General features: G+C 41.1%; 1 protein-coding gene across 2 annotated transcripts in view; it reads right to left on the bottom strand.

Annotated features, from left to right (window-relative positions):
• ABTB3 (ankyrin repeat and BTB domain containing 3) overlaps positions 1–14,857 on the bottom strand; it is a 677,712-nt gene that overhangs the window by 94,455 nt on the left and 568,400 nt on the right. Inside the window, exon 7 of one of the 2 annotated variants that reach the window (XM_085652553.1) lies at positions 7,728–7,829. The exons of the other annotated variant lie outside the window; for it this stretch is intronic. Coding sequence (XP_085508679.1) covers positions 7,728–7,829 — 102 coding nt within the window. The remainder of the gene's footprint in view (positions 1–7,727; positions 7,830–14,857) is intronic. 2 annotated transcript variants of the gene reach the window in all.

Genomic DNA, 14,857 nt, shown 5'->3' with positions numbered 1-14,857 from the left:
CGGGCTAGCCTGACACTCGCTCAGGCACAGGGAGCCTGTGGCTTTGCTCCAACCCGGCTGTGCAACACAAATACAAGTGTGCATGTCTGTTTGGCGGCCTGAGACGACCGGCTGAACTGACATGCGCACATTTGAGCACCCAGTCTGTCACTGCCCTAGTCCTCTGCTATTGGCAGCAGAGAGCACACCCTCTTTTCTAGCTGGCTCAGGCAGGCTGCGGCCCTCCATAGTGAAAAATAAAATGGCAATGAAATCATTTAATTGCCATTTTTTTTTCACGTTTATATTGACACAGTGGGTGGAGGGCAATGCCCCCCTGCCCTAATGAAGAAACCGCCGCTGAGACTAAGAACAGGCACAATTTGTCAGAGGTACTGCAGCAAGCAGTCAGAGACATCACACTGCACATTTTTATAATCTGAAATCCCATTTTAGAGCCTTCAGATGGAAACATACAATGGACTCTCCAGCAAGTCTTGTGCCTAGAAGCTATTGTGGCGTGTCCTCACTTTTCTAACAACACTTTGTTGAGTTTCCACTCCAGTTACAACGAATCATTATCATGTGTTTCAAATTCCAAATTTAGCAAGATGAAAAACAAAATTATTCTTACTGGATATTGTTTCAGGGAGTTTGAGGGACATCTGCAGTCAGGGAAAGTCACCGAAAATCTTCACATGTGTATGTTTGTGTGTTTATTTATGTGCAGCGTGCTCACGAGTGAGGTTTGAGGGCATGCACAACACGTGTGTGTCAGTTCCCTTAGGAGATACATTGGCACCCTATTGTACGTTTGTTATTAACTGTGGAAAGTGTAGTAAAGTGCATTTCTAGACGAGCTCCTAATATGAAAACAAAAGGGAGCGACATATGTGCATTTTGGTTGGGACAGTTTAAACAGGGCAATCCTATAATAGGATGCTTTTCGCCCCGTGCTTTCTGGTACAAATCACACAACCCAGCTGACGAATGACATGAAGCATGCACTAAATAAGTCACTAGCGGACAGTTCTTTCCACAGCCTACAAAAGACTCTCCTTTAAACAATTATGCAACTAATAGACGAGTTATGCGGTTCTGGCATACTTATTATTTTGTTTTTGGCCCCCCTCCCCAAACCCCAGCTCCAGAAGGCCCTCATTGCCAGATGAATGGCCTGGGATTTACCCCTTCCGAGGGGTGAATCCACCCCAGTACCGTCCAATGATGAGTTAAGCCACATGGAGTGGGTAATGACTGCGTGGGACACATTTTTACAGTTGTAAAAGAAAAGTGCACAGAATGATCAATTTTATCAAAGTTAATGCATACATTTACCACATGCTTTCAGCGACTGCTAAATGTATGCAGGGACCTCTGCATAGAGTGAGGAGGGGGTGGGGGAGGGTTTTAAGAGAATGGGGGGGCGAAGGGAAAGGTCATTTCTGGCGGGGGAAGCATTATATATCAGAACAAAATGGGGGCATTGGGTTTTGCTGCTGCTGTCAAAGCCTCATGCACTTTTTCCAGCTGGGATTACCAGCAGGAAACATTTGGTCTTGTTCTCCTACAGCGGGAAAAACTCTGGCGTATATAAAATAACCGTCTCAAAATAACATGGGGCTGAATTCCATGTGGTAATTTTACTCCGCCTGACTCACAATCAGGCCCTTAGTGTGTCCTATTATGCTAATTATTATGTGCACACCACCCTCTCTAAACACAGGCTAGGAGGACCTGTCCCTGGCCAGACCAGGACTCCGGTTTATAATTAATTGTGGTTACTGGCAGCTTCTCCAAGCTTTATCCAAGCCCACCTTCCAAATTCTAGGAGTACTCATGGAACAATGACAAGCGTCATTATCCAGGAGTCATAAATGCATAACATGTACATGCAAAATTTGTAGCAGGTGTATAATTATACATAAAGAAATATAACAGAAATATGAAATTGCACATGGAACATAGGGCCTCATGTAGACGATGGTGAGTGGCCCTGCTGCCGGCCAAGGCAGGAGAGGCCCTGGACACCATCCCCACAATGGAGGAGGGCCCCATATTTGATAACTCCGCCTACCTGGTGGTGATCCCTCATTCTTTGCAGTGCATCCGCTGGTGCAACAAGTGCATTGTAGGCTGAACAATATGCTGAGAGGGGTTAAATGCTTTTGTGGCCCCTTAACACACACTGTTTTTGCTCAAACAAAATCCCAAACTCAGAGTTTGTTTCAGCAAAATAGAATAGCAATGGTCAGGCTGACTACTGGATCGAGGCCTCAGAAGAACCAAATGAGATTTAAAGTGCAAAAATCCTGTGGTTCCCCTGGCTGTAATAAATCGAGGTTGAGAACCACAGGGTCGATGGTTGGGGCTTCCACCACTTTTTGGTTGATGCCCGAAATCCACCAAACTCTTAAAGAAGTCACTTTTGCTTTGTTCCTACAAACTGAAAATATTTTTTACTATGATAAAATAAAGAATAGTTTTCCACTACACTCCCACTACTTTTGGCAGTGTCCCCTCTCCATGTCCACCCAGGAAGCATGCTTGCTCTTGCACCTGACATAAATACATTTGCAAATTGTTGGTGAACCACCATACAGTTTAAGCTTGTGAGTATTCATGAAATATTGCGGATGGACCCAATGAGAAGCACCAATAAACCCACAATTACTAATAAATCAGCAAAAAAAGTACTTCCACCATACTGCACAGTATGGTGGAATGTCTACATTTGCAAGTTGACTTTATACATATAAACATCAGAGAGCCCTTTGTACATTTACATGTGCGAAGTGAAGCTAAAATACTATAGGTGTACAGTAGGTGTACAAAATAGAATCATCGCTCCCTTTGCTAGGCAACCCCACTTTAACATACACTCTCACAAGCACCTCTTTTGCTTTACCAACCCAATTTTCTGGGGTGTCCTCTCTTGTTGCTATTGGCTATTTCAGGATGGGAGTACACACAAAGCCTACTCATATTCTATTTATATTCTATATCGGACTCACCTTTCCGCTGACATAGTGCACAGCATTGCCGTGCCATCTTATAATTTTTACTGCAGTGAGGACTCACCAGAATCCTATCTAGGCAACAAAACACAATTATTTATACATCTAGAATAACATTTCCTCAATAACCAGGTTGCTGTACAAGCCGTGTACCTGGTAAGTATGCAATCTATCTATCTATCTATCTATCTATCTATCTATCTATCTATCTATCTATCTGTCTGTCTGTCTGTCTGTCTGTCTGTCTGTCTGTCTGTCTGTCTGTCTGTCTGTCTGTCTGTCTATCCACACACTCTAGCAGATTTTCCATTACATTTGTCCACATCATCCAATTTAGCTTTAGCATTTAGTTCAAAAAGTCCTCCCACTGCTTGTCTGTGCTCATTCTTAAGAGTTCTAGTGTCAGATGATGTAACATTGAATGCTTTCAGTGCATTTGTGCTTTGACATTTGCATCAGCTGGCCAGTGCAAGATCAAACAATGGGGCATATTTACAAGGGCTTATAGGCACAGGAACGTCTCTCTTTGTGACGTTCCTGTGGCGATAAACCCTTTGCCTTATTCACAAGACGGAGTTAGGCCACTTGACATGGCTTAACGTTGTCTTTTAAATAAGGCCCCCTTTCACGCCACACATAGGGGGTCATTATGATGGCGTGCGGATTGCCACCGCCCAACCTCCAATTACCCCTGCCATATTACCATGGCGGGGGGTACCGCGCCGGACGATTGCCTGCCGGGCGGAAAAGACCCACAATATAAGGCACCGCCATCCATAATATGATGTGTGCGGTGGGCATGCCTTTCCATGGCGGAGATTCCGCCATGGAAAGGCATGCGAAGATTGACTTTGGTGGCACGTTGGGGGCCCCTGGAGGGGGGGGGTGAGTGGCTGTACTGGGGGGTACCTGTGGTACCCCCCTTCATTGCCATACACAAGGTGGCAAGCACTGCGCGGTGCCTGTCATGTTGTGCGTTGCATTGCAATGCACAACATACACCTTTAACATTGCGGCGGGTGCTGTATACAGCACCGCCCGCCGCAATGGTAAAGGCAAGAATGCGCCCGCCAGTGTGGCGGTCACATCCTAATTTGCCTCGTGGGACTGCTGCACCTCTAGCGGTCGGTCCCATTTTCCGTTACGGTGGCGGGCGGACAGAGTCCGCCCGCCATCGTAATGGTGCCCTTAGTGTGAAAAGGGCGGACAATGGGTGTTATGGTGGCCGTTACGCTGCAACACCCATTGATTTTGATGCTGTCCCCTATTTAGAAGGGTGGCGTAATTATCGGGCAGCGCCAACAGTAAGACCAGAGAAACCTGGTCCTAACATGGCAAAACGACCATCCTTCCTGCACAAAAACAATCATTCCTTCAACGCAGGCATCCTTGCACTGTGGTACAAGGATGCCTGTGTTGGCGCTTGGCAGCTGAGTTTAGCGCCTACGTAGGGATGCACTGTATTGTTGTAAATAAGGTGCATCCCTGCGTTTTCAGAATGGCAGAGCACAGCGTTAGCTATTTTGGCGTAATGCCATGTTCCGCTATTCACTTGCAAATAGGCTCCAATGTTTCCTGTTCATTGATGCCAACGCTGGTTTTTGCACTGATCAGGTGGTGCAAAATGCTATTCTTTAAATGGCTGATTGTTGCAAATTTTGGTGCACAATTGCACTGCCGTCATGCAAATCTCATGTAATCTGACCCATGAAAACTGTAAATAACTATAAGAAAACAATCAATGAACATGTTTAATGAGAACAACAGTTCATGGAGGAAATATGAATGTGATGCACACAAGGAAAAGAGGGGATGCATAAATGTGTTATTTGTTTATGAAGATTTCTTTATATAGCATGTTTCTCAATTCCATTGAAAATGTCCTCACAAATTCCTCATGGAAATATCTTTATTTTTTGCTTTAAAGTTGAGGTGAAATTATTTTTCTAATTTAAATAATAGTGACACTGCATTAAATTATAGTGAAACAGGTTTGCCCTTTTGGACAGAATTTTGGATGAAATTGAGACAGCACCTGCTGCAATATCAGCTAAACTGCTCTTTGCAGTTTAGTCAATGGGCTTTATTTGTAGAAAATTCTGCCGATCCTGTTTTTGATTAAATGTTTCTTAGGGTTACATGCTGGCTAGTTAGAACATTGATGAGGTGATTTATGAATGGAAATGAATATGCTTTTTGAGTTATTTACATGTAGGAATTTGTTTTGAACTAATATCTTTGTGGGACACTGATTACATGATAGTTGGGATGGGTGAAATTTTAATGACCCAACTGTAATTGGGTAAAATTGATAATTCTATGTTTCTATATTCACATATGTGGCAAAATTTGTCAGCCATTAACCGTTTTGCAGGAAACGCTAGATGCAAAATACAGGTTTGTCTTCAGAAAACTAGATGTAGAAAATCCTTATTGGTTTTCTCGTCATACAATCCAGTGTTGTTTGCTATTATTAGCAAGTGTTGCAATTTAAGTGTGTAGTTTTCTTCACCTTCAGTTTTATTTTTCATATTCCATCACATTTGAGTCTTTTTAGAATTTTTCACAGACTGTTTCCTACATGCGTGCCAAATAATTACTGTTTCTGTAGCACTTTTGCCTAAACCTGCTGCCTTCAGCAGGATCAAGCAGTTGACTTCATTATCGGTATCAGTCTGTTTCACCATGTATTGGTCTCTAGGGAATAGTGTATGATGGTAGCATTGCACATGAGAACAATTATTGACTAAACTTAGGGGGTTTGTGTGAGCATACCTTCTGCAATCTTTCATTCCTTGAGGAAATTGCAGATATGTGTTATGCACTGTTTGAAAAAATTAACTAATTCTTCACTTAGCAAAGTTTTTAAAGTAGATATGTGGCTGCAATCAGATAACAGATGTTTGCAGGTAGGCAGACGCTTAAGGTCCGATTCACATGGTTTTATTCCATGAGCTAGTGTAACTTTCTAGAAGTTGAGAATTAGGTCAGCAGACAAATATGGCCCCTAACCAATCACTGAATACCTAATTTTCTATTTGCTTGAAATCGATTTAAAAGAAACAGAAATTTTAACTTTTCATTTTTAAGTATGGGGAATAATCTCTCCTTCATTCTCTTGTCATGCGCAAATGTGTTCGAAACAGTAGCTCTGGTCAATTATTTGACAGGTTGTCTCATTTTGCCCACAGCTTCCTTCCCTTGCCACACATATGTGCCAGTAAAATTGGAATTGACCTACTCTCAAGTTTAGGATTCCATATTTCCTTGAATTAGCTACTGCTCTTTAACATTTCCTTTTCTAATTAATTATCCCACTGCAACTATTCATCAGAAGGTTAAAACAAATTTAGCATTATGGTTTAGCAAGCTCTGTTTTAGAGGCATTCAGTTATAAACTCACACACTGTAGCTCCAACCCATTAGCTCCTCACCCAAGCACATAATTATTACTGGATAATCCCAACTCCTCAACTAAATTTACGTCAATACTTCTTGTGCATACCATTATTGGAGGAGGAATACAAATAATGATATATTTCGTGAATTTAGAAAAACAAGGTGCATTGACTTCAGCAGCATTTTCAAAAAGCAGAAGAAAATTTGAGCAAGTTTGGTCTGAGAGACATAGGACTTATTGCTTCCACCATCCACAATCTTTAGTATGGGGCAAAGGGTCAGTTCTATTGGCTCTCTTTATTGTGAGTGATTGCATTTTGCTCTTACACATGTGTATATCCCCCTAGAAACAAGTCTACTACAGTGAAACGGCTGGTAGAACTATCTCTGCTTTCATTATTTTTGTTTCATTTTTGCAATGTATTATTTTTTCTTTACTTTTTTCGCAAACATATAAATAACACCTTTAGACATTTCTAGATTTTTACTTTTTAATTACTTTTATACTTTTAATATCTACTGCATGTGTTAGTAAATAAAAGTAATACATTAAAAAGACTGAGGCTTGTAAAGATCAGACTAATTGGCTTTACCAGTGCTTGTTAAGTGTGTGATTATTGAGGTTCAGAATGGTTTCATATTAAAATGTATTTGAACAAAAGTCTGTATTCATAATTAAATTAAATAATAATATTTGTAAAATATTTAAGTAATTTAAACTAACCTTGAAAGTACCTACATTGATGTAGTGTGTACTTCATCTGTGCTAGGGTCTGCCATTGTCAGCTGTTACATAGCATACTACCAATAAAAAAAGCAAAGATCTGCTCAATTTCATTGAGTTAATGTTTGTACCGATATGCAAATCAATCGGGTGGAATTCTAAGAGGTAGAAATCCCTCTTTGAGCGCAGGTATTGTTTGTTAATAATACACATTGGTATTACATACCAAGCTTTGGGTTAATTCCCATAAGGTCAAGTCATTGGGAAGACCACTGATTTGACAAAGGATCAGACACTAAATATATTATTTAGAATAAGAATTCTCTTTTTCCATTAAGAGTGTCCATTGCCTAAGACATGATCAAGACCAAAAAATGAAGAAGAAAGTTAGGACAGGAGCCAACCTATTTCCTATCTGGATCTACTTACTACATATATTTTAAACAGCTACATGTTGGCACATTCAAACACTGGCAGCCTATCAGATTGCCAGTTTTTAAATGAGGAGCCCTGAATATCCAAAGTGATCTGATTAGGATATAGATCTGGTTTATTGACGGTTTATCTTGAAAGGTACAGCGCCAGGTGACGTGAGCGCTAGGAAATACCTGAACTACAGGAATGTGTCCTTGCAAAACAGCAAATGTCAGTGCTGTCCAATGGCGGGTCTCTGGATGGATTGATGGATATTTATGAGCAGTATTTGGAACCTACAAAAAAGAATGTAAAAGAGGAAATCAGAATTGCCTTCTGTATGGTGATGTTGAAAAAGAAAATTGAACAGACATGTATACAAATGATTGGTTGGACACATTCTAAAACTGAAACACAATGGCATAGCCAACACACACAACACATACTAATTTGGTATATTTATATATAAAAATGCAATCATACTTTAACATCAGAGAATAATACTTCATAAACTAACATGTCATGATAATGATAATGGACTAATTTCTGTACATTTGTGATACTGGTTCAATAGGAGGTTATCTATATCGCTGCACTGATTTGGTAAACAGATTTCTCTTCATTGTTCACAAAAAGAGAGAACCTATTTGGTCATTTGCAAGCAAAACCCAGAAACAGGCCAAGATGTATTATTTGCATTTTTGATTTGCCAAATCGTGGAGCACAGACAAATCAGAGGAGAACAAAAAGTGATTTAACTTAACCATCTTCTGCCAAATCAGCCAATTGCTTTACATTTTCCTAAGACAGTGTAATTCGCTACTCATTTTACATGTAACACACATGACCTTGTATTTGCAAGATGATTACACTATAGAGGCAAACCTTGACTCCTCTCAATCTCCCTCTTGGCATTTGTATAAATAGAGCCATTTAGAAGAAATATAGACTGTAAAACAGGAACACAATAGCAACTATACCAAAACCCTAAAACATTTTTTCTATCATAGGATTGCCATCTCCTCTAGCCCAAGTGGCGTATATTAAACACTTTGATATGTGCAGAATTTTCCATCATTTATTATGAGTATGCTTTATCTACTTATACTTTTTCTGTAAGATTTAAATCCCTTTAAGTAATAATTTACTATAACAATATTCACAAGATGGCTGCCAGCCCAGATAGTAGCCTCAATTCAATGTTTGGGAGGAGGAGTTTTAAGCAACTTATCTTTGTAGCCAATCTCTTCATGAGGTGTGCAGAGGAAAAGATTTGTACATCTCCAGCTGGAGGAAGCACCAACCCTACCCATGTCTAGGATACCAGAATCTGAACTAGACTACAGAAGTTGCAAACCACTATAGATATCTTATGCCAGCCAACTCTGAACTGGTGAGCACTTCCAGGTTAAACCCCACTAGATGAGCTACATAATCTCTATCCTTATCCCACTACACATACATTACATGTTTGCAGTGTCTACAGCCTTGGGTACCAGAGATGAGGGTGACAAGGCGAGCCAATGAAATCCATCAGATTGTGATCACCTTTTTGTGTTCCACCTAACAGTACACATCATCTCTATTGTGGAAATTCCTTCACCAGACCGGTCCCTGTCAGACACATTAAAATGTGGTGCAGCACATGCCTGTCAGATGCTTAGACTTTAGTTTACAGATCTTATGTAACATCAAATTAAAAGGTCTTTTATAACCGGAAATGTTGCGGCATCCCTACTTTGTAATGGATAAGATGGTACATGTTTTATATCACATGTTCTCAACAGCAGTTTACAATCAATTAGCCTTGTTTTTGTTTTACATTTAGGGCATGTATGGACATGTTTGTGTGGGCTAATGAAGGACGAGGTAGATTAGGTATTTCTTGAACCAACACACTTTCCCTGCTGTCACACCTGTCGTTCTTCTGAAATGTCCATACCTTAATGTGTAAATTGTGGTTAATTAATGGATTGTGAGGGAGCGTAAAGGAGCAAGGGCCCCCTGCTATGGAATGTGAGTTCCTTAAGGCTGGGAATAATAAATAAGTGCAAAATCCTAAGGCAACTCAAATGGCACTCAAAAAAACATTGATATGAGATGAACTTGAAGGAACCAATTGTTACAAAAGTACAAGATGTATTTTATTATTTTGAAGACAAACAAAAGAATGATAATAAAATAAATAACTCCACATGCTCACTTCAATCATGTCCACATACATTCAAACATCCACAAATCTAAAACCACAGCAACAAAAGAACACAAAATTGTTCAATACATGTAATAAATTCTGTGATAACTAAGCAATCTCCTTCTTACAGATATAAATTATATAGAAGACAATTTCAGCACTCTGACAATGGATAAGACCTTATTGAAACCTTGGGTTAGGATAACAACATGACAAACGTGGCTCGGAACCAAATGGTATCTATGCACGTTTCAGCACCCAAAATGCCTTCATCAGGAAAAGCCACAACCTTATAGTCTTGATGTCCTGAATAATGCAGGAATATGCGAGATACAATGTAGGTATTGTTACTTTCCAAAGACGGTTGTAAATTAGAGGAGGGTTTCTAAGTGAATGGCCAGAAGTGCAGCACAAAATCAATCGCCAGCTGCTAATTCCAGAAAAAGGCCTTGCCGATAGCTTGAAACAAGTACTTTGTGTCAAAATGTGGTATTTATAGTGGGTGACATACAGGAGGATTGTAAAATCTAAACCCCTCTCAAACTCTTGATACCCAATACTCATTGAGAATGGTATTCACTGTTTGAGGATATCGTACATTAATTCATCCAATTCATCCTATACAATTCACAGAAAACATACTTATTGAACTGTATGCGAAGGTTCACGCCAGTCCGCGTACACGTCTCTCATCATAGAAATGTCTGCGGTATAGAGCGCTAGCGCATATCAACAGTCAACAGGTCCTCTGCTCCCATCCCTCTTTTTGGGTATCAACCATTTAGTTACAAGCCACGTTTTTGATTTTGTTGTCCTAACCCAGGGTTTCAATCATGTCTTATCCATTGTCAGAGTGCTGAAATTTTCTTCTATATTGTTGGAAATGGCCCTTATTGCAGGGTTATCCCCAAACTTTTTGCCTCTTCCTCCTTTGTTTTTCCTGACCCGTGGTTGTTGGCTATAGGACTCTGGGCACTTTACCACTGCTGATCAGTGCTAAAGTGCATATGCTCTCTGTATAAATTGTTACTATGATTGGTTATCCATGATTGGCAGATTTGGTTCATCAGTAGGTCCCTAGTAAAGTGCACTGAGTGTGCCAGGGCTGGTGATTCAAATGCTACTAGTGGGCCTGCAGCACTGATTGTGCCACCCACATGAGTAGCCCTAAAATGGTGTCTCAGGCCTGCCACCGCAGTGCCTGTGTGCAGTTGCTAACTACCATGCTGACTGGGCAAGTGCACCCACTTGCCAGTCCCTAAACCTTCCATTTTCTGCATATTAGTCACCCCTATGGTAGGCTCAAGGGCAGGGTGGCATTGTAAGTATAAGGTAGGACAGCCATTTTCGTTTTTCACTATTGCAAGGATACCTGTTCTCCATAGGCCAGAATGGGCAGTTTGATTATTACATTTTATAATCCTAAACTGACTCAGGGAACATGGTAGAAATTCGGGTTTAGTATGCCTGAACTCAGAATGATAAAATACATCTTTTAGTGAAGTTGGTTTTAACATTCTGTGTTCGAAAATACCACTTTTAGAAAGTAGGTATTTTCTTGTCTAACCATCCAAACCTGCCTTTGCTAAGCTGTGTATTCCTTGTCTGGAGTTTTGAATTCCAGGGGGCTGGGGAATTCCCGGAGACAGGGTGAGTCAGCACAGGGCTAAATAGAGAGATCTGCATCTAGATGGGAGGGAGGACCTGGGACCTGAATAGGACAGTGCCTGTCCCCCACAGTGCTGACCCCCTGTGGTGCGTCTGATGTCTCTGCCCTGCACTGTGAAAGGAGAGAGGAACTCATGTCAACAAAGTGCTCCAGGGCTGTGCTTTCCCTCCACAATGCTGGCTCCACCTCCTGTGGGGCATCTGATGTTTCTGCCCTGCACTGTGAAAGGAAAGAAGGAGTCATGTAAACAGTGCTCCAGAACTGGTTTGGACTGGGCAAAGGCACCTCTGCCCTCAGACGACAAAGGATTTTGGGGTATAAATATTGGGACCCTGGAATCAAGAAGGAACCTCTGCCAAGGAGAAAGCTGGAAGACTGAAGAGGAAGGACTGTCCTGCTGTGTGTTTGTGGGCTGACCTGCAGTTGCTTTCCTGCCAAGGAGAGGGGAAGGACTTTGCTGTGTGCTGTGTCCCTTGGCTTGAAAGGAATCTCCAAGGGCCTGAGTAGAGCTGGCCTCCTGTTAAGAAGTCCCAGGAACAAAAGGACTTCCCCCCCAGCTCCCCTTGAACTCTGCTGTGTGAGTTCTGCCCTTCCTAGAGTGCTTGATCCAATTGTGGGGCCTCTGGAAGTTGTGCCTGCTGTTGGGAAGCTGACCAAGAGAAAAGAAGTAAAAGATCTGCAACTTTTGCATGCACCGCCGGCTTAGCGAGAAAATTGCCGTCGCCGCGAAGATCGTCGCAGCACCTGTCGCCGCTGCAACGTCAATGCCGCGTTCATCTTCGGAGTGCATCGCCCCCGTTGCTGCGAGTATCGTCACAGAGCCTGCCGCCGCTGAGTGAGATCGTCGCACCGTTCGTTAGCGGGTCGCATTTCGTCGCTGCGAACATCGTCGCAGAGCCATCGAAGATCGGCGCACCGCTCGTTAGCGGGCCGTATTTCGTCGCATCGTGCCTTTGTGAGTAAATTTCTCCGGAGAAGCTACGCCTTGGAATCCATACAAGTATCGCCTCACTCCCCATACAGACCGGATTCGTCGCACACGCACGCTGCGTGCAGCGGAGTTGTCGCATCGCCTCCCCAGGGTCTCAGGACTGACGCTGTTGCTTGTTTTTCGACGCCTGAGCGCCGCTAATAACTTTTATCGCATCTCCAGGTACTGTTGGCTAAAATCGACGCTAATGTGGATTATTTTGTCGCTAAGCTAAGAACTCATTTTGAAACCATATTCTTGAACTGTGTATGCTGGATTTTTGTCGTTTTGGTCTTGTGTAGTTTATATAAAAGTACTTTATTTATCTACACTGGTGTGGAGTCCATTTGTGGTGTTTTCACTGTGTTACTGTGAGTGTTAGTACAAATACTTTACACATTGCCTTTGATAAGCCTGTCTGCTCGTGCCAAGCTACCAAGGGAGTGAGCAGGGGTTATCTAAAGAGTACCTACCCCTGCCAACTAGAGACCCCCAGATATAACATATATCATTTATATTTGTAAGAAGGAGATTGATTAGATATCGCAGAATTTATTACATGTATTGAACAATTTTGTGTTCTTTTGTTACTGTGGTTTTAGATTTGTGGAGGATTGAATGTATGTGGACATGATTGAATTGAGCATGTAGAGTTATTTATTTCATTATAATTCTTTTGTATGTGTTCAAAATAATAAAATACATTTGTACTTTTGTTACAATTGGTTCCTTCAAGTTCATCTCATATCGATGTCTTTTTGAGTGCAATTTGAGTTGCCTTAGGACTTTGCACTTATGGATTGTCAGGGAGCTCCATGAGGGATGTTAAGTTTGCTGGGTCCCTGATTGTATACTGTACTCCGAGCCTCGGCTTCCTTTCTTGTTTCTACTTTCTGTATTCCATGTTCCTGATCATCACAGGGAAATTCTAACATGTAGAAATCTAGTGATCCTAGTGTTGGCACCTGTCTCTATGAAACCTGCACTATTCAGGTTTCACTAAACTTACCCTAGGCCTGTTGAAGATCCCATATCATGGCCACGTATATTATATTTGAGCTTTGGTAAATTTGCATTTGTCTTGTCTCAGATAGAGTATATAATGGAGTTCTGGTTCACTGCCCTTTCATTAAAATTAAACAGTTTTTGAGGTTTCGTTACCTAGAACAACACCAACTGGTTTGATTTAATTCCTTAAAAGTCACAGTGTTCTGAACGTCTAGGACGTAATAGAAAATATAAGGAAATTTAGAGTTGGCTATCAACCAGGAAGTGATCCCGCCATCAGTGACTGGTAGTGTTTTCCTGCTTTCAAATTTAATGTTTCTATATTACCAGAGCCTTAAGGAAGGGTGTAGATTTAGGGAAAAGTTATCTACTTTGAAAAATGAGACTTGAGCACTTGAGGTAGCTAACAAATGGTCAATGTTTGCAAATTGAGCAGTTTTTAACTTGTCCTGACAGACTGTATAAGTGTTTTGCAAGGTATGGAAGACGGCATAGTCTTGAGCTTGCTGCAGGCAAATCAGCAGTAAATCCTGGCCCAGCAGACCATAAAACAGGCCCGCAAACAGCCATAAAACTGACCCACACACTGACCTTTTAGACCAGCCCATTGGGCACTGCCAGATTTCCCTAGGTACCTGACCATGGTGCTGGGTGAACGGTTCAATTGTATTGCGGTACTCTTACCTGCTAAATACAAACGTACCTCAGAAACAGGCATAATGCCTATATTTATCCCCATAAAAGATACTTGGCATGTGCAGCATTCATATTCAAAAACCCTCCTTTCTAAAAACAAGTCCTTGTGCAGTTGACTTGCATATGTAACTAGAATCAACGTTGTGATCTCAGGGTGCCTGCTGCAGGACACATTATTTTCCTTGTACCATCACTCTTATTTCAATGCTACTTCAACTCACCCATTGGCATTGATTTATTTAGGAATTGTATCATCCAAAGTGTGCCCTCCGCCAAAAAATACATGGCACAACCTAGTTCATCAAGAATGGAAGCTTATTTAAAAGGATTACTCAAATATTGCAAGACGCAATTTTTAAAATTTTCCAATTTATATGCTAAATAGGCAAATAGTAATCTTTACTTAGATGTGGAGGATTCTTTAAAATATGGTATCGTCGGTTCTATAGCATTTCACCTAATTTGTTCAACAGAAAAATGGCCCACCTAATTCTCAGAACTCAAGAAAAAAATCATATTTTCTTTTGGTTTCAAAGGAAATACTAAATTAATTGAAAATTCAAGCACGCAGAATAAATACATTTTTATGGACAAAATAGTATGTGACAGCATTTGCACAACATTCATTGATTTGTCGAAAATTAACTGAATGTTCTATTCATGGGTTTCAACCGACTTATAGTTTGCTTTAGAATGAACATGCATTTTACTTTTGGGAATCCCAGATAGTATTCTTCCCACTAACCTTACCCCTCAAATCATCCCCATCCCTATACCAAATACAACC

This window comes from Triturus cristatus, chromosome 4_1 (assembly GCF_964204655.1).
Source record: "Triturus cristatus chromosome 4_1, aTriCri1.1, whole genome shotgun sequence".
NCBI lineage: Eukaryota > Metazoa > Chordata > Amphibia > Caudata > Salamandridae > Triturus > Triturus cristatus.
The sequence above is the reverse complement of the archived record's forward strand: the minus strand, read 5'-3'. Positions and strand labels throughout refer to the sequence as shown.